The sequence below is a fragment of the Planococcus citri genome, chromosome 4 (assembly GCF_950023065.1).
Source record: "Planococcus citri chromosome 4, ihPlaCitr1.1, whole genome shotgun sequence".
Classification (NCBI taxonomy): Eukaryota; Metazoa; Arthropoda; class Insecta; order Hemiptera; family Pseudococcidae; genus Planococcus; species Planococcus citri.
Window position 1 is genome coordinate 64,420,149 of NC_088680.1, and position 25,921 is coordinate 64,446,069.

At 32.9% G+C, this 25,921-nt stretch overlaps 1 protein-coding gene across 4 annotated transcripts in view; it reads left to right on the forward strand.

The window, feature by feature from the left end:
- The first annotated feature begins 6,249 nt into the window (after positions 1 to 6,249).
- The window catches only part of pasilla (RNA-binding protein Nova-1-like protein passilla), a 32,687-nt gene continuing 13,015 nt past the window's right edge, over positions 6,250 to 25,921 (forward strand). Inside the window, exons 1-8 of one of the 4 annotated variants that reach the window (XM_065363229.1) lie at positions 6,255 to 6,897; positions 12,781 to 12,946; positions 13,019 to 13,200; positions 20,825 to 20,974; positions 21,099 to 21,244; positions 21,716 to 21,869; positions 24,735 to 24,890; positions 25,187 to 25,469. In XM_065363229.1, the coding sequence (XP_065219301.1) occupies positions 13,053 to 13,200; positions 20,825 to 20,974; positions 21,099 to 21,244; positions 21,716 to 21,869; positions 24,735 to 24,890; positions 25,187 to 25,469 (1,037 nt within the window). In that variant the 5' untranslated portion in view covers positions 6,255 to 6,897; positions 12,781 to 12,946; positions 13,019 to 13,052. Of the gene's footprint in view, positions 6,898 to 12,780; positions 13,201 to 20,824; positions 20,975 to 21,098; positions 21,245 to 21,715; positions 21,870 to 24,734; positions 24,891 to 25,186; positions 25,470 to 25,921 lie in introns of all 4 variants that reach the window. The other 3 variants (XM_065363228.1, XM_065363226.1, XM_065363227.1) reach the window with 3 other exon arrangements.

Here is a 25,921-nt window from a genome sequence, read left to right on the forward strand (position 1 = left end):
TTTCACTCGATGAAATTAACTTTTCACAAAAAAAATCAAAATTTGAAAGAATTCAATGTTCAATTCCAAACATCAAAAAAAGTTTAAATTTATTCAGTTGTCTTATTTTGACCTCTTTCTGACGTATTTCATGAAAAAGTTGATAAAAATTACACTCACAACAAAAAAAATTCGTTCATTTTTTGAATCTTTTCGAATTTTGATTTTTTGTGAAGAGTTCATACTTCATTTCATCGAGTGAAAGGGTTTTTTCAAATTTTTCAACAGATACGTAAGGGGTCAAATGAGTCAACTTCACCTATCAAAACTTTTTTTCAATTTTTTAAATCAAAAAATCTCATTTTTTTTCGCAAACTTAAATTTTTTTAAATCAACTTTGAAACATAGTACCATACCCATTTTTTAATATGTTGTTCAGCATGATAAGAAGTTGTCTATATATATTTTTTTCAGAATTTTTGAGAGTCGGAACGATATGAAAACTACGTTTCGAAACTTTTTGAGCTAATTTTCTGTACGAAAAAAGGTGGCAACACTGATTTTTATGATATCACCGAAAAGCCTTCAAAAACCCCTAACTATGGGGAAATGTTCCATTTTGGTAGGTATCGCGGTTATCGAGTAATCTACTTCTGAAATGGATGATATTTTAGGTTCACTGAAAACTTTGACACTTCCTGCCTGCCTTTAAAAATGGGCTAGAGGGCTGCGATTTGCGCCATTAGTCATCCCTTCGGACAGGAAAAATTTCAAAAAAATCGCCAAACCCCCTACCACTTCTTGGTCCAATTGACGAGGAATGACCCACCTATTTTTGAGTATTTTACCATAAATTAAATACGTATTTTTGAATAATGTAGGTACTGTAAATTATTAATTTTTTGAGTAATTTACTGTAAAGTATCAATTTTTTGAGTAATTTACTGTAAAATACCCATGTCTTCTGGAGAATCGAAAATCGCGCTGGAGGCTCTAGAAAGAGCTTGTTGGTGCGAAGGAGTTGGACAGTTGGTACCTAAGTAATTAATTCAGGACTAATTTTTATCATTTTGTACTGAATAAATTACCTATACGATTTGCAAAGCCCGAATAGCTGAATTTTGACTAAGTATACCTAATCTGAACTGGCTTAATGGCCAAAGGGAAACAATAATTAAGTATTGAGCATCTTTTCAAAGTCGTCAGTTCAGCCTTCAGCCATGGGTATCGGACTTACATCAGGGGACTTACTTGGGATTAGGCGTACTATAATTTTCTGTTATTCCCATGAGTGAACGAGCTGCATAGATCATGAATGGATCTTTGTATGCAATCAATAAGTATTCTAGAAACATCTCATAATCCTCAGACCGTGGTTTACATTCCGAAAGTGCTGGGTAAAGTGTGGGTTTATGATGAAATGCGACCGAAACCGCGTTATATAATTGCAGCCATTTGCTGCAGAATACGCCGATTCTTCTTGATTCATCTGGCATTTGCGACGACCAATCTTTCTCTAAATTACTCACAATACGTTGGACTTCCGGTCTTTCGGTTTCCGTATACAGTATCCAGATGCAGGTTTTTTCAATTTCCGAATTGTATTGATTACCGTACAAACAGTCCAATTCCAGTATAGCGTTGGCGTAATTCACCTCTTTTCTAGAAGTGAAATATGGAGCATTTTTGTTTGTCTGGAGTCTATTCAGGTCTTCTTTAGAATAAGTCACTAATTTTCTTATATCTTCGCATTCGTCCGTTGTGATGACTTTTTCCGGTTGCAGTTTCCACTTCGGCATTATTTCCTGATTCCATTTTTCTCTTGCGAGATCTTCGTCTGCTGAATCTATGAGATCATGAACTAGGGATATAATGTCGGTGCCATTAGTAATTTTCGAGACGTTTGTATTTATAAAGCTGCTTTTTAAAATGGAAAATGCTTCTGAAAAATTCATTCTGTAGTTTTTTTTGGTGTTGGAAACCTCTCGAATTTTTTCAGTGGTGGATTTATATTTATGCAATTCATATGTATATGCTAAACTACTCAAATGATTTATAGCTCGTATAACATTATTAGTTCTAGTGGTCGTCAAGTTTTTTAGATGCAATATAATTGCGTCCCTTCTAGCTTTAGATGACAAACTTTGCATCATAGTAGAAGCTATTTCCAAAGTAAATCGAATATTAGCGGGACATGCTAAGATTCGGGTGAAATTGGCTGCAATTATCTGTAAACACATTGAAACAATCAAGCATCAAGCAAATTAAATTAAGTTGCCACAACTTTGGTCTAATGGAGTCGAGTCGTATTTTTACAACGAACAGTTAAACTTACCAAGGATGTGTTTAGAGATCCTATATTTTTATTCGCTTGGGATAATTTGCTGTGAAGTTGCCTTATTTCTTCATCTTTATTTTTCATAGCGAATAATTGTGACAGGTAAATACTCCGTATTTCATTTTCAACTAATTTCTTCAAATTCTCATCTAGTATTCCATCGAGAAGACGTTTATGGAAATACATGTGTTTGTGGATCTGTTTGAAAATGTATAAAGGAGAGGTAGGTAGGTAATAAGAAGCATTACGAATAACCCAATTCTTATAATGAACCTATTTGTAGAGTAGGTAGGTAGGCCATGCTCACAAGTCACAGGGTTGGAGTTCTACAATATAAATTGAGGATTGAGGACCCTACAGTGATGCACTATAAAGTTCAATAAGCATAGGTATAAGCTTATACTCACCTCTGCCGACACATCAGCAGCCTCAAATTCCTTATCCATTTTTTTCTTTGAGATAATTGCATCCTTCAAGGTCTGATTATGAACGAGCGTTAAATCTATGTCTGTTATTGCAAATTCCGTTGGAGCTGTACATATGAAAGCAGAAATCGGCAGAGTCGCAAGAAGTAAAATTCTTAATGTTTTCATTCTCCTGAAAAAACACAGTTTTCATCTGCAAGTATAAAAATACGTTACCTAAGTATTAGTTTTAATCCTTATCAACTACCTATCCAAACCAATTTAAAATTCGTATCTGATAATATTACCCATATCAGTGAAGTTGAAAATGCGATATCTACCAAAGAATCAAGATAGGTACCTACCTACTATGAAATATCTTACCTGGCCAATATTGCGTTTAATTAAACTAGGTATAGGTAATGATTCGCATGAATCGAAAGTTCTATACCCACCTACTTCTTGACATGACATTTACAATCCTATCGTATTTTTTTTCGAATTTGAATGAGATCAAAAATCGAAAATGAGTCGATTTTTGGTATTTGATTTATCGATTTTCGATAATATTCTATTTTTGAGGCAAAAATTGATCTCCAATTCAGATTTTATTTATTATTTATTTATTGATCATATGGGATCGAAAATCGCAAATGGATCGACTGTTGAGGTTAGGTCAAACAATTTTCAATCGAGTTAAAAATTTTTATGATCGAAATCAGAAATCATAAAATCTATCGATTGATAAAAAAAATCGAGATTCAGAAATCGCTTTTCGAGAAGATTATCGTAATTTAGTCTATTTTTGCCAAACAGAAAACAAATTATGATGAAATCAAAAATTGGACACGAGATGACGAGACACGAATCGATTTTTTTGGGTTTGATTGTGATACTACATTTTTGGAGTTTTATCATTTTTTGACCACGTCTGATTTTTATGTAAGTAGTTGGAAATTGTAGTATTTTAGAGGGTGAAAATAATCGTTGATTTTGGACAGGATCGATCACATTGGATCGATTTCTGATATTCGATTATTCGTTTTTTAGATCATGATCGACTTTTGATCCAGAACATTATTTTTAGTTTAAAATTGATCTTTCATTTTGAACACGATGGATCATACTGTGAGATCAGAAATCGCAAATGAATCGATTTTTGAGATTCAATTTATCGATTTTTGAGATTCGACTTATCGATTTTTAAGATTCGACTTATCGATTTTTGAGATTCGATTTATCGATTTTTAAGATTCGACTTATCGATATTTGATCATGATCAATTTTTGATCGAGAATGAGATTCAATTTATCGATTTTTAAGATTCGACTTATCGATATTTGATCATGATCAATTTTTGATCGAGAAGTAAATAGGTAAACTTTTGATGTTGAAATTGATCGTTCATTTTGTACATGATCGATCATGAACAGGATCGAAAATCGTTAATAAATCGATTGTCAAGGTTTGATTTGGACCATTCTTAACCGTGATCAATTTTTGATTGAGAGTTTATTTTTTATATTAATATTATTGATCTTACATTTCGAAAATGATGGAGTAAGTATATGAGATTTAAAATTTCCAATAAATCGATTTTTAAGGTTTAAATCGAACGATTTTCAATCGTGATCGATTTTTAATGGTAAGATCTATTTTTGATGCTGAAATTGATTTTTTGTTCGGAACATGATCAATCAATGGACAGAAAATCAATTGATTTTTAAATTCGATCGATCGATTTTTAATCATGATCGGTTTGTGATCAAGGAGTTCATATTCGAGGTTGAAATCGATTTTCTTACTTCGAACATGGTCGATCATACTATGAGGTAGAAAATCGAAAATGAATCGATTTTTGAAGTTTGATTTGTCGATTTTTGGTAATAGACTTTTGATGGGGAACTCTATTTTTGAGATAAAAATCGATTTTTCAATCGAAAATCAAAAATAAATCGATTTTTTGAAGGTTGATTTGTCGATTTTGGGTAATGATAGACTTTTGATGTGGAACTCTACTTTTGAGACAAAAATCGATTTTTCAATCGAAAATCGAAAATGAATCGATTTTTGAAGTTTGATTTGTCGATTTTGGGAAATGATAGACTTTTGATGAGGAACTCTATTTTTGAGACAAAAATCGATTTTTCAATCGAAAATCGCAAATGAATCGATTGTTGAAGTTGATAATTTCCCAGCGTGATTGATTTTTTAAAGAGAGATCCATTTTTAAGGCTTGAATTAATTTTTTATTTCAAACTTCATTGATCATACTTGATCAAACATCGTAAATGAATCAATTTTTTGAAGTTGGATTATTCGATTTTTGATTAGGAAAAATTATATTTTTTAAGCTGAAATTGATTCTTTATTTTTGTGCATGATCGATTTTTGAAGGCGAACTTCATCTTTTAGGTTGAAATTGATCAGGGCCCAATTGCCCAGCTATTTTACCCGGCTATGCTCTTTCCATCTTTTTTTGTGGTAAATATGTACCTACCTACCTAAACTATTCAAAAATTTGTCAAAAATCAAAAAATTTCATTCGCCTCTGAAAAGTGGTTTTTGATTTATTTTTGAATAAATATTCAAGGATGGAAAAATTGACTCATCGTTAAAATCGAAGTGTTTTATTTCTTTAACTTGATTAATTGTGCATTTTTAAAAGCTTCAAATTGTCGCTTTGCTCGGGTCAATTTGATTATCATTGAGAAATGTTATCTACTTGAAAAATTCACGATGTTTTATTTAAATGAATACACTCCAGAATTTTGTGATTTATGCTTCCTTCCCTCCCCTAGAAATAATTACTCTCCACTTCGCCCAGTCTTTGGGTGATTCATATGAGCAATTGAGCATTACTTCGGGATTTTCCTAAATACCTATCTTAAAGTTCCTATTCGTAACGTATGTAGGTAGATAACTAAATAGTTACAGGTATTATTCATGTTGAACTTTAGTCTATTACATCTAAACCTGAACTACACATGTGGATTTGCAGATCTCTTAGTAGCCTATACCCACTTCTTGTCTCGATCATCTGATATCAAGGGCTCAAACACGATATCCACCGTACTATCAATACCTACTCAGGCCACATGTGCTTGTGCACGAACGTACATACATGATACAATACGAATAAGATTCGATATTCGCTACGTAGTAGGGAACTTGGCTTTACGTAGGTAGGTAAACGTATCGTATTCGTATATAATGCTCGTTTGATATTTCATTATCAACAACGTGCGCTTAATTATCACAATGATAAAAACTTTTCGTTTAGTTAGCTAATTATATCAATTTTTTTGTTTATTAAGTTTGATTAATTAACGATCTTTATTAATTATCTTACGTAATTTAAAACACAGTAGCAAAGCAACTTGAAACTTTTTTAGTGTACCAGTTATACTTAATTCCCCTTCCATCTTCGAGCGAATTTCAAGGCTTTTTTTAACAGCATCAGGTTTGGATTGAAGTACATTATACCTGTGTAGGACAAGGTTATATATGTCAGTTGTGAGATATTATTACAGAAATGTAATTTTAATAGCGAGAAAATACTTTTATTCAAACTCGCTTTTGAATACCACCGCATAAAACGTACCCAACTCATACCTACCTGCCGCCGTATACCGTATATTAACTTATTTTCTTATTCGACGAATAATTTTTTAATTTACAGTACGTATACAATACGATCAGCCTGCGTATCGCTGCATTTCGATGTCGGTGTCGCCGTCGCTTTACGATCTGTGTGACCGGTACGTCTCGTCTTTCTCTTGACAATCGATTGCATCCGAGAGTCGATGTGTAGGTATCGCGTACATCATCGAGAAAATTTACTATCATCGTTCGAAATTTTTCGTCGTTGTTAACAACATTTTTGTGATATGTGGAGTCGATAATCGTAATCGTTATTTCAAATACCTTACCAGTTTTAGGTAAAAAAATCAAACGAAGTAACTCAATTTACTGTTTTTAAACTTATATAAATTGTGTATATTGTGACAAAATGATCCTGGGAAAGGAAAAGGAAACTCTTTGAAATATGCAGCAATCAACGAACATACGAAAAAACCGCCAAAAAGACCAGTACGTTTAAGGTACATGCCTACCTTTGTTGATAAAGGAGAAAATAAGCGATAAATTGATCCCATCGAATGATTTTGCTAAAAGGTAGAAAGCTATAATAAATGCATGTTTATTATTATGAAAACAGTTTCAAATTTAGAAAAGTAAAAGTCCAATGTGACTAGATAAGACAATAAGTTATTTTATCTAGAAGTACTACTTACCTACTTATATTAAGAAATCTGTTTTGAGCAAAGTATACCTACCTATATAGTTCTTATTCACCCACGTGGTCTCATTGTTCGCAGAAATTGTCGATTTTTTACGAAAGAAATCCTCATAAGACCTCCCCCCTTTCCCTAATCTTTGATATACCTAGGTAATATTTTAATAAAGTGTTACTCGAAATTTCCTATTAATTTTCCAGAACATTAGAAAATATTTTAAAACTATTTCGAAATACTTCTAAAAATGATCTTATTCTGTAAAAGAGGAGCATTGGATTGAATTTTCAAATTTCAAACACTCAAGTGATGTACCTAGCGATTTTTTATAAAAATGGTGAAATTGCATTTTCAAGTTTTTAAATTCCAGTTCCTAAAGGTGACCGTCATTTTCCAACTTTCAGACCCCATGTGTAGAGATATTGATAAAATGACCTCTACGTGCTCTCATTTGGATAAACGTGGAAAAACAACTGCGATAATCTGATTTTTCAGATTCATATAATCCGACACCTTTGATCAGCTGTTTCTTTTTTCTTGAAAATTTCTCATTTCTCAGGAAATTTGTTTATTAGAATTTTAGGTTCTCCTCTGTGGAGAAAAATGAAATTTTCAGTGACTATTGAGGTTAAATTGATTTTTTTTTTTTAATAATTGAGTTACTTAAACTACAAATTATTATGTTTGGAAGACCCTGAATCTCATTCTCCTTGAAGATTTTGAAAATTGTGATGATTATTACCTATAGAATGCATAAATTCTCCTTTTTTCGACCAAATTGACTCCTTCAATTTGTCGTTTTGATGGAAAAGATAGAAAGCAGAGGTGTACTGAATTTCCAAGGTTTTCAGGAGCAAACCTGAGCTGTTTTCAAAATTCTCCTGCTCTCGGTATTTCTAATGAGTAAATTTTTGGACGTTAAAAAATTGGAACTATTTTTGCTCGAAATATCCAAAAAACAAAGCTCCTAAGAGAACACAAATTACTTTTAGCAAATGATAAATTTCATGCTCAAACACAATCCTGCAGAAACTGTCAAATGAGATTAAGCTTGATTTTGGAAGGTACCCATGAGCTCCTACGCTTTGGGGAAAAATCAAGTAGGTAGCCAAATTAGTAACTGAGTGACCAAACACGTTCTTTGCGAGGTTATCCATCTGGGATTAATATTGGTATTAGGTACTTACGAGTAACTGACCATTCAAATTTTTTCATCTGTTTGGGTATTTTTGGGCCAATCTTGGAAAATTAAAAACCTGTCGAAGAGTCCTACAAACAAATGAGAAAGAAACGAAATTTGTAAAGTACAAAATTTCTCACCAACAAAATACTTATGATTTATTTTCTCTTAAGAAGCTTTATTCTTCTCGAGCTTTTGGAGTTGACGTTGACGAGCTGAACTGACATTGAGTGTTCATACTTTTTTTACAATTTTCCCATCACAAAAAATCAATTTTGAGAAAAACAAATGGTTCTAGGAGAAAAATGAGAAAAATGATTAAAGAACGTAAAATTGCTCAGTCTCCCAAAATCTTTTTGGGGGAGGGGGTGGAGGGGGAAGATATTTTTATCAACAATTATAAAAGAACTCAACTTGATTGATCAATTTTTTTCGAAATTTTACATTTGATAATGAACCACCAAATGCATACACCTGCAGCGAAAATCTCACCCCTCCTCTGCTTTCTATGCCATTGCATTGTTGTGATGAAAAAACTGAAAAAAATTAAATTTCACCTTAGAAACAATCGATTCAAATTGGATTCTTAACTTTTGCTAAACATACTTATTTAAAAAACAAAACGTCTTAAAGAAAAATGAATCTTTTTTACTTTATTTTATTTTTTACTTTTCTGTAGAATTCTTGATCCAGAATTGATCTTTTGTGATTTCAAATTTTTCACCATAATATGGACTGATTTTTGAAAAAAAAATACAAAATTAATATTACAAAAAAAAGATACAGAGCGTGAAACTTCTTACTTTTAAAATTTGTTCCTTTCAGGGTATTTTAGTACAGTGGGACCTAAAATTTGAGTGCTAAGAAAGATTTTTTTTTTCAACAAAAAACTGAAATAATTTAAATTTTACATTAGAGGTAACTAAATCAAGTGGAACTTTCCAACTTTCGCTCAAAATATCGCAAAAATAAACCCTCTTTTTTGAAAAAAAATCATTATACAAGACGTGGGAAATTCTTTGTTCCGCAATAATTTTACTTCTTGTAATTTTTTTAGTAGAACCTTTGTTTCGTTTTCGAAAATTTGATTTTAAATAATTTCAGAGTTTTGATCCAGACGATCAATTTTTGAGAAAAACTAAGGATCCTATGAAAAAAAAAAAATTAAAGCACAGAATTTTCTTACCAGCAGAATATATGGTTTGTTTTTATTTACTTACTCTTTAGAAATCTTTGTTTTTGAATCTTTTTTTTTTTGAGCAAAATTTAAATGGCTCAAAATCATAAATGATCAAGTAAGTACTTACAATTTTTGAAACGTTCACTCTCTTGGGGTATTTTTGGCTGTGACTGATGATTTTCAAAAAAAGTAATAAAATTGGAAAACGTGTCAGGGATCCTTTGGACATTTGAGCATTCTAAATAGTGGAAAGGAGGATACTTCTTATTGCTTTAGATTACATGAATATTTATTTACCATACAAATTGAAAGAAAACGAGGTGGTTGTTCATTTTTACTTTTTTTAGGGGGGGGAGGGGGGTTGCGTAGAAAAACATCGCTGTGTATATAAATAACATTTTTCAAAAACAAAGTCACTCCATACCCTCTTCTTACACCTTCAACGAGGAGTTTTTTTTTTCTTTTTTAGAATGGTTAGAAGAAAAATATAGCAAATGTCAAAGCTAAAAAAAAATTTATCTGTATTTTTTTTTTTTTGAAATGAGATAAAGGGTTTTTGTATCAACTTATTTAGTCTTGGCTTGAAACAAAATGCAATAAAATTCATAATTTCTGAAAACAGAAGGAAAATAAATCGAAAAGTTTTAAAATAAAAACCATCCAGGTCCCAAATAAAATTTCAGTGACATGAATGGGAAATTGATAATCCTATAGGTTTTAATTTTCCAAGATTGGTCCAGAATTGCCCAAACAGATGAAAAAATTTGAATGGTCAGTTAGGTACTTGTAAGTATCTACCTACCAATATTTATTCCAGATAGGTACATAGATAAACTCGCAAAGAAAGTGTTTGGTCACTCAGTCACTAATTTGGCTACCTACCTGATTTTTCCCTCAAAGCATAGGAGCTCATAGGGTACCTTCCAAAATGATTTCATGTAAACGAATAGAAAATTGATGGGCTTACGAGGTTCTAAATTTTCCAAAATTTTGTCCAAAAATTAAAGGTAAGTAGATACTATAAAATTGATGAATTTTTCTCCAAAAATCCAATTTTAATATGCAATAAGTACCTACCTAAATGAATTTAAATCGCGTTCAGAGGCTCAATTTTGATATTAGTGAGGAAAATTGTAAGTACCTATTTTTTTAGGTCAAACTTTTCTTAGAAAAACATGTCAAAATACTATTAAATTTTCTCTTTTCCCTTTGACAAGAGCTATGACCTACCTAGATAAAATATTCTCAAATTTGTAGCTAATCAATCTCTCAGCATTTTGATATTTTGGGGCATTTTTTTTTTTTTTTTTTTTTAATATGGAACTCAAAAATATACTCATGTTGAAAGTCACCCTCAAAACTGGTCAGTATCTAGTCGTAATATGAACAAGAGCTGGCAGAGTTGTAGGTGCTCAATTAATTGCTCATTTTGAGATTTTGGGAAATTTTTTCGAAAAAAATAAGGGGGGCTTGAAAATATGTCAACTTTATCCCATTCATGTACTTAGTAGGTGACCTATGATCTAGAAAGAAGGTTCTCAAAGCTGTAAATTCTCAATTGCATAATTTGAGATTTTGGGGAATTTTTTTGAAAAAATATGGGCTTTAAAAATATACCTACTTTTCCCCATTCATGTCGAAAATGATCCTCAAAACCCGCCACAGTAGCTGAAATACGATCCAAAGGAAGATTTCCAAATTTATAGTAGCCTAATCTCACATTTCGAGATTTTGGGGTATTTTTAAAAAAACGAAATAATGATAGATTCCAAAAATATGCCTTATCTCACTCAGCATTGTCAAAACTGCAGACCCTCAAAACTCGTTAAAAGTCGAAATTTAACCTAGAAATTGAGCATTCCCATGAGTTGTAAATACCCAATCACGAACATATTTTGAGATTTTGGGGCAGTTTTTTCCTTTTTTAAATACGAGGCTCAAAAATAGACCTACTTTTCCCTGATCATGTCTTAAAGTAAACCTCAAATTGTTTTAGTGGGTAGTTGAAATATGTATCTAGTAAGATGATTCTCAAAGTTGCAACGTCCATATCACCCATTCTAGAATTTTGAGACAAAAATGGTGATGATCCCTCCAAAAAATAAATTACCAATTAATATTATTAATCGTACCTTCTTATGCTAAAATTGTATCTTCTCTTTGAAATGTGATTTTATTCAAATGTGATCCGAAATAGGTAATGTGTTTTTCAAGGATAAGGACGATGTGTTTTTTTTTCAATACCTATCAATGTCAATTTTAGACTAGGTAGGTATCTATTTGGAAAATTCAAATCTCCTCAAAACTCTTGATTTTTCCTTTGTTAGAGGCTGCCTTATGGGTCCTCATCCCATCCCCATGCTCTATTACTAAAAAGTAAAAAAAAAAAAAAAAAAAAGAATAAAATTGACAATTAGTTGGGATTTTTGTTTCTAAAATTATGGCACAATGAAGGCAATAACTTCGAATGAATTGAAGACGCACTTCAATGTTGCCAACCTAATTCTGTGAATTGAAAATTCTCAACTTAAAACTTGCAATTATTATACGACAATTTTTTCATGCTGAGTTAGCAGAAAATAGATGTTGGAAACAATTCACCATTAAATAAAAAAATTGAACTTACATCTAGCTATTCTATTCATTCAATGTTGCCAACCTTTTTTTAAAACCTATCTATCAAAACCTGCTATTCCACACATTTTTAAACTAATTTTTGCCTATATAAAAATAATATCGTTACGTTTAAATGTGCTTGCTATTTAAAAAAATTAATGAATAAAATAATGTAGGCTCTTATTATTCTGTTTTGGTCCAAAGTGCGCATGTAGGTATTTGGATGTTTACTGTATAGGTAACTGATAGTTTCCGAGTTGAATAAACCTTACATTAATTGGAACATGTTGGTGCATATTTTTTTGGGGAATTTTTTAATAATTTTCTCGTCATGATAATTCACACGTTTCAATCTGTTTTCGGGCATATTTCTTCAATTTGTAGGCTATTTTTATTTCAAGCATTTATAATTTTATACCTATAACTTTTCACGAATCCATTCATTTTTTTTAACTTCTTATTTCATTTTTGATAAATCGTGAGGAATTTTCTATTTTTTTAAAAATATATTGAACTAATTAAATTTCAATATTTGAAAATAACTAAGCAACATTTTTTATCCACATTACTCAGATCTAGAGATGCTTTTCTTCGATGCTCAATTGCTCATCTTAATTTCAGTATAGGCCTGACCTATACAAATTTTACAATTTTTTAACACATCTTGGTCTCGAATTATTACCCTGTTTTTATTTATAACTTGAAATAAAATAATGGATTATTATAACAACATTATATTTTTCATTCGCATTTTATATCATTACCTATCCGTACATTTTTTTTTATAGGTAAACCTACATCAGTACAGGTTGCTCATCTCGATGTAAATTTCACACACCATACAGCCCAGTATACCCGATGAAAAAAGCAAGAACCCGAGAATAAAAAATAAACATTTAAAAATATTCATATCAGCCATCCAGACAGGAAGAGAAAAATTCACACCATAAAAAGGTAAAAATCGATGAGAATGCAATTTATTACGAGTTCGCAATTTGGTTTTGATTCTGCGTTGGGGGAAATCAGCTGTTTGGGTAACCCTGATCAATACTACCGGCGTATGTGGTGCGCAATGCAGTTCGACTCTTTAGTGGCTAGTGAAACAAATATGGACACTAGTTCTTCGCCTGATAACCTTGATTCGAGAAAAAGACCCTTGGAAAATGAAACTGAAAATGGAGTGATAAAGAAATCTCACTATGCCGCAGGTAATATTCGAAACCATCTTTTATACGTGTTAATTTCAACCTTTATTAATTAATTCGTTTTGTTGATAAAATCCATTGGCTGCGTATTTTTTTACATCATTTTACACTGTGTTTCGCAACCACTCGTGAACTGTAATAAGTTTATTTTACACTTAACTGGCAACATTGTCCACTCATTCGCTACTTACGAATACTTATTTACTTATTTGCATACTCAGGTGGTGTACTTACATTTTATGCATGATACCAATACAAAGTAACCTTTCTACGCATACGCACTCACACACTATCAACACTGTACTCACATTTACGAAACATACAATTTTTTTTATAGCTTTAACCGTTGTCTTATGTACTGACTGATAAACTGATGTACATTTGGAAACTGAACTGAACTGAATGTTTAAACTTTTAACTCAATATATAAAATAATTTACATGACATACTTAAATATTCACCTACATAGGTACATATTTTACTTGTAAAAATAATCCACCTTCGTCGATGTGTTTTGTAAATATAACTCTGTGTTTTTGCAGAGATCGTCGAATTCATACCAAAAAAAAAAAATATGAATGTTAATTTGATAAATGGTTGTCAGTGAAATACTTGTCTTATCTGTATAACGTTGTCTCGATTTATTCTATTTACTTTCGTATAGAAAGAATGCTCGATATTCACGTCTATGTACTTTCTGTCTTGTATTTTACATGTTCAAAATTTCACACCTTGAGTCGTTCATTTCCGCAATCATTTATTTTTTGGCAAAAGTCTCGTCTAATGAGTAATGCAAATATTACCTATATTGCATATTGCACCATGTCGTATATTTTTCGTAGTTAATTTTTTATTTAAATCGAATTAGGTATTATAAAACTGTATTCTTTAGGTTGATTTTAATCATATTGCATATGGAAAGAATAAACCTTAAGGTGAAGTGGTGTTTAGTCTCGTTTTATGTACGGTTTTTATTATGTTTATGTTAAAAACTTGGAAAGTTTTCACATACCGGAGCACATCATGAATTGCTGAATTTTAAATCGGGATGTGTTTTGAAATATGTTACAAAATAGTCGAGGAAAATTATATAATGAAAGAACAACGTTGGGTGGACGTTTTTTTCATTTAGTTAACGTTGTTTTTACTTTTAAAAAGTTGATTCGATTTGAAACGTGATTTTCAGTTTTTTTAACTGTATTTTTCAGTCTTGAATTAATATTTTAGCCATTTAAAATTTAAAAAAAAATTAAATAATGATGAAATGGATTTCAACGCAATTTGAATACTTTTTGAATCGTTTTCCAATGATGATCAGTATTATTCGAGTATTTAATATTTTATTCAGAGAGTTGAACGGTTTCAGTTTTCATTTCTACTTTTACAAGTCGTTAATGTTTCTAGGTATAAATTATTAATTTTGATTAATAATCAACGTTCCATTTCTGCTTTTCTTTCTGTCTTCTTTAGAATACTTAGTTTGTATTTGTACCATTTTTTAGGTTCTTCAAATTTCTTCTTTCGTTTTGGTCCGAATCTCTTTTATTTCTTTTTGCTGAAAGGTTTGATATATTTTCATCAATTTTACTCCATGTTCAAAGGGAAAGAACTGATGAAATCAGTTCAACTGATCAACTCTACTCAACATCGTTGATATGCTGTTGAAAGTAGATTTTTGTTGCACTTCTCACGTTTTTTAAAATCACTTTTTGAATATAATGCTAGGAGGATATAAAATGCTAATATACCAACTTTTTAGCCTACCTTTTCTCAGAACAAAGGAAAAATAAGGCTTATACATATACACAGCCTATCATGATTTTGGAATTGGAAGTGGACCATCACAGAATTCGTTTTAGGGCCACAGAAGTCCATTACCATTACGTGTAATTTTTTTTTGTTTTTTTGTTTGTCAGAACATAAAATCATCTCAATTGTAGGGATTTCAACAAAATTTGCTCAAATTTGGTATTTTGGCTCAGTTTGGCGTACAAATCAGCTGACTTGAGTAGGGATGACCTTAGGCCAAAATTTGCGGATGTTCAAATTTTTGCGAGAAGGTAGAAAAAGTTGAAAAAAAGACCAAAAAAGTGAGGCTAAGAGCTAATCAATAGAAAATCAAAAGTTATGTAACATATCCAAAAACCAGTTTCTTGGAGCAATTTAGAAGGGATAAAACCAGTTTTTTGACCTTGAAAAATCACTTGTCACGCCCCCTCCTTTCCAAATTAAACTAGAGAAGACCAAAACTTGACATTTACATTAGGGGGGAGGGGATGGGAGGGACCTAGATGCTCCCTTAGATGGTTTCACTTTTGAACCTCTCCTCACTCCTTCAAAGTTGCAAAAAAGTGAATTTTGTGCCCTTTTTTTCACGGGTTTCAAATTTTGTGTCATCGCTGAAGCCTCTCCAAATTGACCTAGGATGCTGATATTTGGTATGTACGTCCTTTGGGTGTCCTGTGTGTTTCTTTTGGAGGTTCCGACTTTTCAACCCCTCTCCACTCCTTCATAGTCGCAAAAAAGTGGAATTTTGCATATTTTTTAACGGGTTTTGACTTTTTCGCAGAAGCATCTTCAAATTAACCTAGAAGGCTGAAATTTGGTATCTACATACATCCTTTGGGTGCCCAGGGTGTTTCTTTTGGAGGTTCTGACTTTTCAACCCCCCCCCCCCTTATTCATAATTGCACAAAAGTGGAATTTCGCATATTTTTTCACGGGTTTTGAATTTTGTATCATCACTTGAGCCTCCCCAAATTAACCTAGGATGCTGAAATTTGGTAAGTACATCCTTTGGATGCCCGGGATGTTCCTTTTGGAAGTTCTGACTTTGCAATCCTTCCCCCCCCCCTCCTACATTGTTTTTGAAAAGTGGAATTTTGCCTTTTTTAAAATGGGTTTCCAATAATTTTGTGTCATCCCTGGAGCCTCTTCAAATTAACTCAGGAGGCTGAAATTTGGTGTGTACATCCGCTGGGTGCTCAAGATGTGCCTTTTGGTTGTTTCGATTTTTCAATCCCTCCTAGCCCCTTTGTGGTTGCAAAAAAGTGGAATTTTGCATATTTTTTTAATGGGTTTTGACTTTTTGAATTTTGTGTCATCACTGGAGCCTCTTCAAATTAACGTGGGAGGCTGAAATTTGCTATGTATGTCCTTTGGTCCTTTGGGTGTCTTGGGTATTCCTTTTGGAGGTGCTGACTTTTCAATTCCCCTCCCTCCTTCATAGTTGCAAAAAAATGGAATTTTGCGCATTTTTTTCACGGGTTTCAAATGTTGTGTCATCACTGGAGCCTCTTCAAATTAACGTAGGAGGCTGAAATTTGGTGTGTACATCGGCTGGGTGCCCCAAATGTGTCTTTTCGTGGTTTCAACTTTTGAACCCCTCTCGGCCCTCTCCACCCCTCCCTACTTACAAAAAGTGAAATTTTGCATATTTTTCAACAGGTTTTTGAATTTTGTGTCATCCCTAGAGTCTCTTCATATTAACCTAGGAGGCTGAAATTTGGTATGTACATCCGTTATATGCTCTAGAAATGCATTTGGGGAGAGGGGGTTTCAACTTTTCAACCTAAACCGACCCCTCCCCCACCCCTTTGTTTTGTAAATACTTATGGTGTAAAATTGATGAAAATATGTCTATTCCTGCAATTTCAACCGTCCAGGGAGAGAAATAGAATTTTCTGGTGGTCTGTGGAATTTTTAAATCTAGAATACGAGAAAACATCTTCCCAATTTTTTTGATTCATTGATCACCAATTTCAGAATTTTTGAGCACGGTGGTCGCCTTGAAGAAATACTTTTTTCAACTTTTTCAGTCAATTTTTGGCGCTCAAAAAGATGGTAATACTGATTTTCATCACATCTTCAAAAAGCTCTTCACATAGGCGCACAAACTGGTACCTAAAAGTTCCAAAAATGTACCATTTGTGCTGTAGTTTTCAAATTAACCTTTCTCGAATTTCATGACCTTATTTTCCTCAAAACGTTGAGCACCCCTAGTCCTATTTCCTCTAAAAATGCACTTTAAGAACTGCAGTTTGCGCCATTCGTTATCTATCATCATGGTCTATTCACATAGAAAATAATCCCAGGGGCAAAAAGCTTGGCGATTTGACATTGTAATGATTCAATATTGAGAACTTGTTAAGCACACATTTTTCGACTTTGAACCATCGATGGAAAAATTTTGAGAAGAAGACGGATCAATCCATTGTCCTTGAAATCGATCTAAATTCCTGATCACTGATAAGGTACACTTGAGGAAGATGACTCTCGATTATCACCCTTATCCAACAGACCCATTTCTGACTACATAATTCAGTAAAATAGGTGACTAGGTCTGCGTACCTCTACCCACCTAGCGTATTTTGTGACAATTTCCTTAACGACTCCCATTCGTGTTTTTACTAGGTACCTAATGTTATTAGGTGTTATAGGTATCGATATATATTTAATGAATGGTACCTGCTCCGTTTGTGTTGCCTAGACTACGACGACTTACACTACACTTTTGATTGACCTGAGCAGCTGGCATTAATCAGTATTAGGAATTACAATTTGCATAAATGTGTACGCGAGTAGGCCTACCTAACGTACGATTTATGTGTAACAGTTGGATAATTATTATGCTGCCTATTCGTAACACTATAGAATTTCCAACACGACTGTGTAACAGCTACTCGAGTACCTTAGTTGTTTGTTTTTTTTTTTTACCTTCTCGTTACATTTTTTTTTTTTTTTTACTACAAAATTACAACTTGCTGTGAAAAGTGGGCATATGTAGATACTTAACAGTAGAATGACGGAATACGAATGTTCACAACAAAATTACGATCACCGACAATCAACGTCTCAATTAACCTTACCTACTACGTATAATTTTCACGATGAAAAAGAACCAGTTGAAAGTTTAGTCTATAAACAATTATTTCCACTGATAGGTGCTTATTAGTTTGTTACTGGTAATAATTAAGACAAAGGGTACCGAATACATACCTCTAGGTATGCATTATTATGCATTATTTTTGTTCTTTTTTTTGCACCTCTTTCGAGGTTACACATACGAAAAAAAAAAAAACATTACAAATATTGGTACAATTGTACACATACATTGTATTTTTCCTTGATACTTTTTATTAATTAATTAAAAATAAAAAATTCAATAATTAAATCGAAATACCTAGAAAAATTAGTTGGCGCCCTCTGTTGATGGAAATTTATGACATTTCTGGTACAAGCCGGATAGGATCACTGTTGTAAAATCGCTCAGTGAATTTTTCCCTTTCGTGTAAGCTTTGTGTAATTTTATTTTCGTCGACTTTGCCAACACTGATTAGCAAATGAAGTTACGAGTAACCTTCGCCCAAAAAAAAATTTGAAAACAATGTGAAATAACTTTAGATTGTGTGTTTCTGAGTTAGGATTAACAGAGATGTTTTTTTTTTTGAAGGTCTTGTAGTGTTTCGAACTGTCCCCTTATTACGTCTTCTGCTGTTCTGAATTATTCGGTTCGGTGTGGTTTTAAAAACCTTATTTTTGATTTTAATGTAACTCATTGTACAAGAAGTTTGAATTTTATCGCTTCTGAAACAGCTAAATTGGCATATTTTTATTTTTGACTGAAAAATGAGGTCTTGAAAATTTCTGTTCTGAAGAATAATTCGGAAATGAGAGGTACTTCAGGAGGAGGGGGGAGCTGGAGCTCCTTAAAATTGAGACCAATACAGAAGCAAGTGAAATCCGAGGCTAAAAACTGGCAAGAGATTCTCAAGATGATTCTGTTATTTTGATCCAATGATGTTGAATTATTGAGTGGTAGATTAAAATTTAAACAGTTACAGGCAAAAATGAGAAAATGAGGAATAGATAAATTGAAGAAAATTGAAATTTCCAATCAAAAATTAGTCACGATGGAACATGAAAAATCGATTAATCGAACTTCAAAATTTGATTCATTCGTGATTTTCAAGCCCATATGATCGATCATGTTTAAAACGAAAGATCAAATTTCAACCTCAAAAATATCGAGACTTCCCGATCAGAAATCAATCATGACAAAAAAAATCAATGAATCGAACCACAAAAATCGATTTTTTGCGATTTTCGATACCATATGATCGACTTTGTTCGAAATTGAATTTCACCTCGAAAATATACCTCTTAATAAAAAATGAATCATACTTAATCAAAAATCGATTTATTTTCGATTTTCAAAATTCAATCTCGATCTTTTTTTTTAGAAAAATTGAAAAAAATCACGTTTTTTCTCCCCAAAAAACAATATTTTGAAAATCAATTTTTTTCGAGTGATCAGTTTTTTGATGTTTGATCTCAATCATAAGCAGCTTGATCAATCTTTTCAAAAATTATCAGGAGGTTTATAAAAAAATGGTCAAAGATAATTGAGAATATTCTTCGGATGGAATTTGGAAAAAATCGTCAAATTAAAAAAAAAATGATTGTCATTTTTGTCAGTGTTGAAAAAATTATAATGATAGATCTTTGGGAGATTTTAATAATGAGAAAATCCTGTGTGGCCTCGTTGAAACCAGAAGGAGAAGAGAGAGGTGGATTGTGTGACCCAAAATTTTTGGAAATTTGAGTCAATTTTTGTGCTGTACGATTTTTATGGGTTTTGAAAATTTTGTGGCACGTATACTTTTTTTATAGCTCATTTTCGGATCAAAATCTTTTTCGCAGATTGAATTTGATTTTTCAAATTGTTAGTGTAAGTATTTTACTCCTCTTCCTTCCAAAATTCTTAATCAAAATCACTGTTTTTTTTTTAAGTTTGGGGTTCGATCAACCCCCCCCCCCCCCCCACCAAAATTGGCTTCTATCAGATCAAAATTATTAGGTACTTAGCTTCTGAGGTTTGCTAATTACGGAATTGCTGTGGGGGGGGGGTCAAAGAAGTTCAGTTCATGTGAACTCAAAAAGTTCAAAAATGGTAGAAATTATGATTTTCCAGCTTTTTGAAGCATTTCGTCCCTTTCTTCAATTTATTTGATCAAAAAAAAAAATCACGAATCAGGCAAAATTGTATGAAAAATTATTCAAACCTATTCAAAATCTTATTTCTCACCACAACCTTCTTATCCTTCTTCAGCTTTGGTCGAAAATCATTTTTAAAAATTTTAAAATATTTTCAGGAAATGTTGAATCAATTGAACGCCATTTTTGTGAGATTTAAAAAAAACGAAAAAAAGATTGCATTGTTGAAAAATTGGTCTTGATCATAGTTTTGATGATCTTGTTGAATCACAGGTTCTTTTTTAGTTTCTAGAGTGTTAGAATTTCATTTAAATTGGTAACAATTATTGGTACCTACCTACTGAACCAACTTGATGAAAATTTTCTGAGAATGTGTTTTTTCAAATTTTATTCAGTGTTGTGCATCTTAGTGTTCAAAAAATATTCATTGCCCTAAAATTAGGAATTTTTGAGCATTTTTTTACCAAATTTTAAAATTGATGAAAGCATTAAAACAATCCAAAAGGAAAAAACTGACGCTTTTGTAATTTAATCCATTTTAAAGTGACTTGCATATTTTCATTTGAACTTTTTATTTTTCCTATTCGTATCTAGCACCGTATTAATTTTTTTTTTCAATTTTTATTCACAGACAGCGAAGCTGGAACCTATCATTTTAAGTTACTGGTGCCCGGCGTGGCAGCTGGCGCCATTATTGGTAAAGGAGGAGAAACAATTGCTCAATTACAGAGGGAGAAACATGCCAAAGTCAAGATGTCGAAATCGAACGATTTCTATCCTGGTATGTACATTTGTATTTTCGCACGAATATTTTTGAACTGAAGTATCTTACTGACAGAATTTCTGCGTGTGGGAAAAAATATTGTGTTTACTCGTGCTGATATTTTGCTTTATTTCGATTCAAGGTACAACCGAACGAGTTTGTATAATCTCTAGTAATTCACCAGAATCAATCATGGACGTGTTGACGTTTATTATGGAAAAAATTCGAGAAAAACCTGACGTTACGAAACCAGTAGTCGAGCCAATAATGACAGAAAGAGAAAAACAGGTATGTCAACAGTAATGCAAATGTAAATAATATGCTGTCTACAGTTTTTAGTAAGTACCTTAAGGTACGTACCTATATCTGAGGAATGAAATTTAAAAAAAAATACCTACTCGATGTAGTACTTCGCATCTCTCTGTTGGATGGTCTGGTGTTTAATTGTCTGAAATAAGTGTACGACCCTCGATTGTATGTACCTACAATATTGTACATGTATCTACTCTTATACAGTCAGCTATAGGTCAAGTAAAGTACATTGTACATTTTGGTAACTTGATGTATCTCAGTAGGTACTTTCAAATCCTACATGAATGGGTACTGTTCGCTGTACAGTGTACAATGTACCTCTGGCTACCAGGTTATATGTATAGTGTGAGTGCTTCTGACACGACTACTTATGAATAGTTTTTATCCCACTACTACTCGTATATCTGTCAAATGACTAACTTGATGCGGTCATTTTGGTTGTTACAGGTTAAAATTTTAGTACCCAATACGACAGCTGGTATGATCATTGGTAAAGGTGGCAGCTACATTAAACAGATCAAAGAACAAACCGGTGCTTATATACAACTTTCGCAAAAACCAAAGGACGTCTCACTGCCAGAAAGATGTATTACTGTCAGCGGTAAATATCATGTTACCTACTTGATAAAGTTGTCATACCTACTCTACTAATAGGTGTTCCCAGATAATCTGAGTTTAAATTTTTGAGTTACCTGGGAAGATTCAAGAGGATTTTTGTTTTTGAGGTGAAGTCTCCGTCGTTGATTTGGAAAAAATGGATTTGGAGGGGGGGGGGGATATTTCAAAACCCCTGCAGATTGAATTTTTCAGCTGCACAAGTGAATTTTTTAATTTTTGGTGAATTGAAAATCTAGGAATCATAATTTTTTGGAATTAAAAATGGACATTTTTTCAACAAAAAAATGTGGTTTTGAAATCGAATTTTTCTTTTGTATATTAATGATTCACCCCCCCCCTCCCGGACCCCTCCCCGACGAACCTCTGGACAACTTTTTTCTTATAGGGGATATCCTGAGGAACATTTTAAACCAAAGTAGTTTTTAAAGAAAGGTGGCCTTATCAACAAAGTGGCGGTCATTTTGACTGACAGGTCACTAGGTCAGCCAAAATCGCAGATTTTGTTTTCCAGCAAAGGACTCGCACGAAATTTTTCGAGCTGGGCTAAGCTAGATCGAAAGAGTATGCAAAAATTCATCATCAGCCGAAATGTCTAGTGCTAAAAGTGCATTTTTCGATTTTTGGTAAATTTTTAAAAATCATGCCAAGAATGAGGAAAAAATCAAAATTTTATTAAATTGACCTAGAAAGCTGAAATATAAGATATACCCTATTTACGACCTGCCAAATCGATTGGAAACGGTTTCAAACCGTTTTAAGCAGTTCTGGAGCCTCCAGCAGATTTTTAAACCTGAAATGTCCACAAAATTTCATCAAATTTAGGTGGAAAGTTGCAATTTACTCTGAATAGTACGTGCTAAAGTTGATTCGTACAGATTTTGAGGCATTCTAATTTTTAAAACCTGCTGGAGGCTCTATAGGAATTTTCAAAAGGTCGCTGGAGGATCCAAAATGACTTGAAATTTACCTACAGTCGACTTCATAGCGTATTGAGATTAATTTGCAGAATGAATTTTAGCTTTCTAGCTGCATTTTATGAAAATTTCAAGTCTCAAAAATCTACTGGAGGCTCCAAGAATTTTCTAAATTGTGCTGGAGGCTCCAAAATGACTTAAACTCTCCAGCAGTCGACTTAATAGAGTGGTCAAGTTGGAGTCCAGCGTGAATTTTGGATTTCCAACTTCATTTGATGAAATTTCCAAATTTCAAAAATTTTCTGGAGGCTCCAAGAATTTTCAAAAATCTGCTAGAGGCTCAAAAATTACTTAAACTCTCCAGCAGTCGACTTAATAGAGTGGTCAAGTTGGAGTCCAGCGTGAATTTTGGATTTCCAACTTCATTTGATGAAATTTCCAAATTTCAAAAATTTTCTGGAGGCTCCAAGAATTTTCAAAAATCTGCTAGAGGCTCCAAAATGACTTAGACCCTCTAGCAGTCGACTTGATAGAGTGGTTAAGTTGGAATGCAGCGTAAATTTCGGATTTCCAACTTCATTTGATGAAATTTCCAAATTTCAATAATTTTCTGGAGGCTCCAAAATATCTTAAACTCTCCAGCAGTCGACTTGATAGAGTGGTCAAGTTGGAGTCCAGCGTCAATTTTGGATTTCCAACTTCATTTGATGAAATTTTCAAGTTTCAAAAATCTACTGGAGGCTCCAAGAATTTTCTAAATTGTGCTGGAGGCTCCAAAATGACTTAAACTCTCCAGCAGTCGACTTAATAGAGTGGTCAAGTTGGAGTCCAGCGTGAATTTTGGATTTCCAACTTCATTTGATGAAATTTCCAAATTTCAAAAATCCACTGGAGGCTCCAAGAATTTTCAAAAATCTGCTAGAGGCTCCAAAATGACTTGGACCCTCTAGCAGTCGACTTGATAGAGTGGTTAAGTTGGAATGCAGCGTAAATTTCGGATTTCCAACTTCATTTGATGAAATTTCCAAATTTCAATAATTTTCTGGAGGCTCCAAAATATCTTAAACTCTCCAGCAGTCGACTTGATAGAGTGGTCAAGTTGGAGTCCAGCGTCAATTTTGGATTTCCAACTTCATTTGATGAAATTTTCAAGTTTCAAAAATCTACTGGAGGCTCCAAGAATTTTCTAAATTGTGCTGGAGGCTCCAAAATGACTTAAACTCTCCAGCAGTCGACTTAATAGAGTGGTCAAGTTGGAGTCCAGCGTGAATTTTGGATTTCCAACTTCATTTTGATGAAATTTTAAATTTCAAAAATCCACTGGAGGCTCCAAGAATTTTCAAAAATTTGCTGGAGGCTCCAAAATGACTTAAACACCCTAGCAGTCGACTTAATAGCGTGTTTAAAGTTGGAATGCAGCGTGAATTTCGGATTTCCAACTTCATTTGATGAAATTCCAAGTTTAAAAAATCTGCTGGAGGCTCCAGAACTGCTCGAAACGGTTTGAAATCGTTTCCAATCGATTTGCCAGGTCGAAAATAGGGTATATCTCAAATTTCAGCTTTCTAGGCCAATTTGTTAAAATTTTGATTTTTTCCCCCTCATTTTTGGCCTAAGTTTGATTTTTTTAAATTCCAACTTTTTTTTAGCAAATTTGTTTTAAAATGTTCCCTAGGATGTCCCCTTTGAGAAAAAGGTTGTCCAGAGGATCGACCGGGGGGGATGCAATCATTCCTATTCCTCGACATTTTGATTCTTTCCTTAAATTTTGATTTTCCAAAATTTCCAATGAAACGTATCGATTCTTAAATTTTTAAAAAATCGTGTTTAAGCTGCCGGAAATGTTTTTTCTACGTATTACTACAAACTTATTTTACTTACCTGTGCTTCATAATCTAGGCCAACATTATTTATTTTATTTTTTTCGTTTTCAGGTGACATAGAAACGAATGTGAAAGTTTGCCAAATGATCTTACAGAAAATTGTCGAAGATCCTCAAAGCGGATCGTGTTTAAATTTAAGTTATGCCGATGTAACCGGACCCGTTGCAAATTTCAATCCGACCGGATCTCCTTATGCTACGAAATCAGGTTGGTCTCGTATATTTTGTTGGTACAAACTTAAGTGAAAACGTATAAAAATATCGTCGATATTTATAAATTTGTGGCGGCCTTTGCATCATCTTTATAAATATCAAGAGTTGATTTGTGAACTGACGTGAGATTCGTATCTAGACAAATACGAATCGATTTCTTGAGCTAAAATGTGAAAATTTTATATTAGTTTTAAAAGCCTTCGATCATGGCATTTTCACTATACGATAAGTTGTCCTTAAACGTAGAATAATTTACGTCTTATAGACTGATTTTATTTCGCATTTTTACAGTTTTAACGAACGGTGTATTCGCAGGAGGAGGCCCGACTCCGGGTGGCGGTGGAGGTGGCGGCGGCGGCGCTGTTGGAGGAAGCGCCAACGCATCTGGCTGTGCTAATGAAAATGTGATAAACGGTGGATTAAACCTATGTTTGAATATGCCTTCTGTGAATTCGAATTTCGATAGCGCTTTAACTACCAAGTTACTGGAAAATGTTAATCTCATTCTTCGATCTGCTGGTTTCTCTGAACAATCAACCGCCGAAATTGCCGCTGCTTTGGCCATCTTAGCCAAGTATGTTTAGATTTTCTTATATTTACATAGGTATTATTTGTTCAGTTGTGAAGTGTGCTAAATTTTTAGAAATCATTACAATACAAGAGTGAAAAAATTTGCTTAGCCCAAGTACCTAGACTTCCTTCTTTTCGGTTGAAAATTTGGGAGAAAAATTATTTTAAAATGTTACTATAAGAAAATTTATGGGCTTGAAATATTTGCTTGAAATGAATTCATTTTTTTTTTTAGAGTCATGTCACTTATGTCACAATAATTTTTTGTCAAACAGTCAAATTTTCATTTAAAAAAAATGTAATTTCAACTTCTTAATAAGATGTTGTTCTACGTATAATTCATCGAATATTGCAACAATTGGCCCCTTTCTTCATAAAATTGTTAACCCTCCCCCCCAGAATTATTTTGAAGTGGTCAAAATCTCTTGAATCGTTGTCTACTAAACTTTCAAGGAT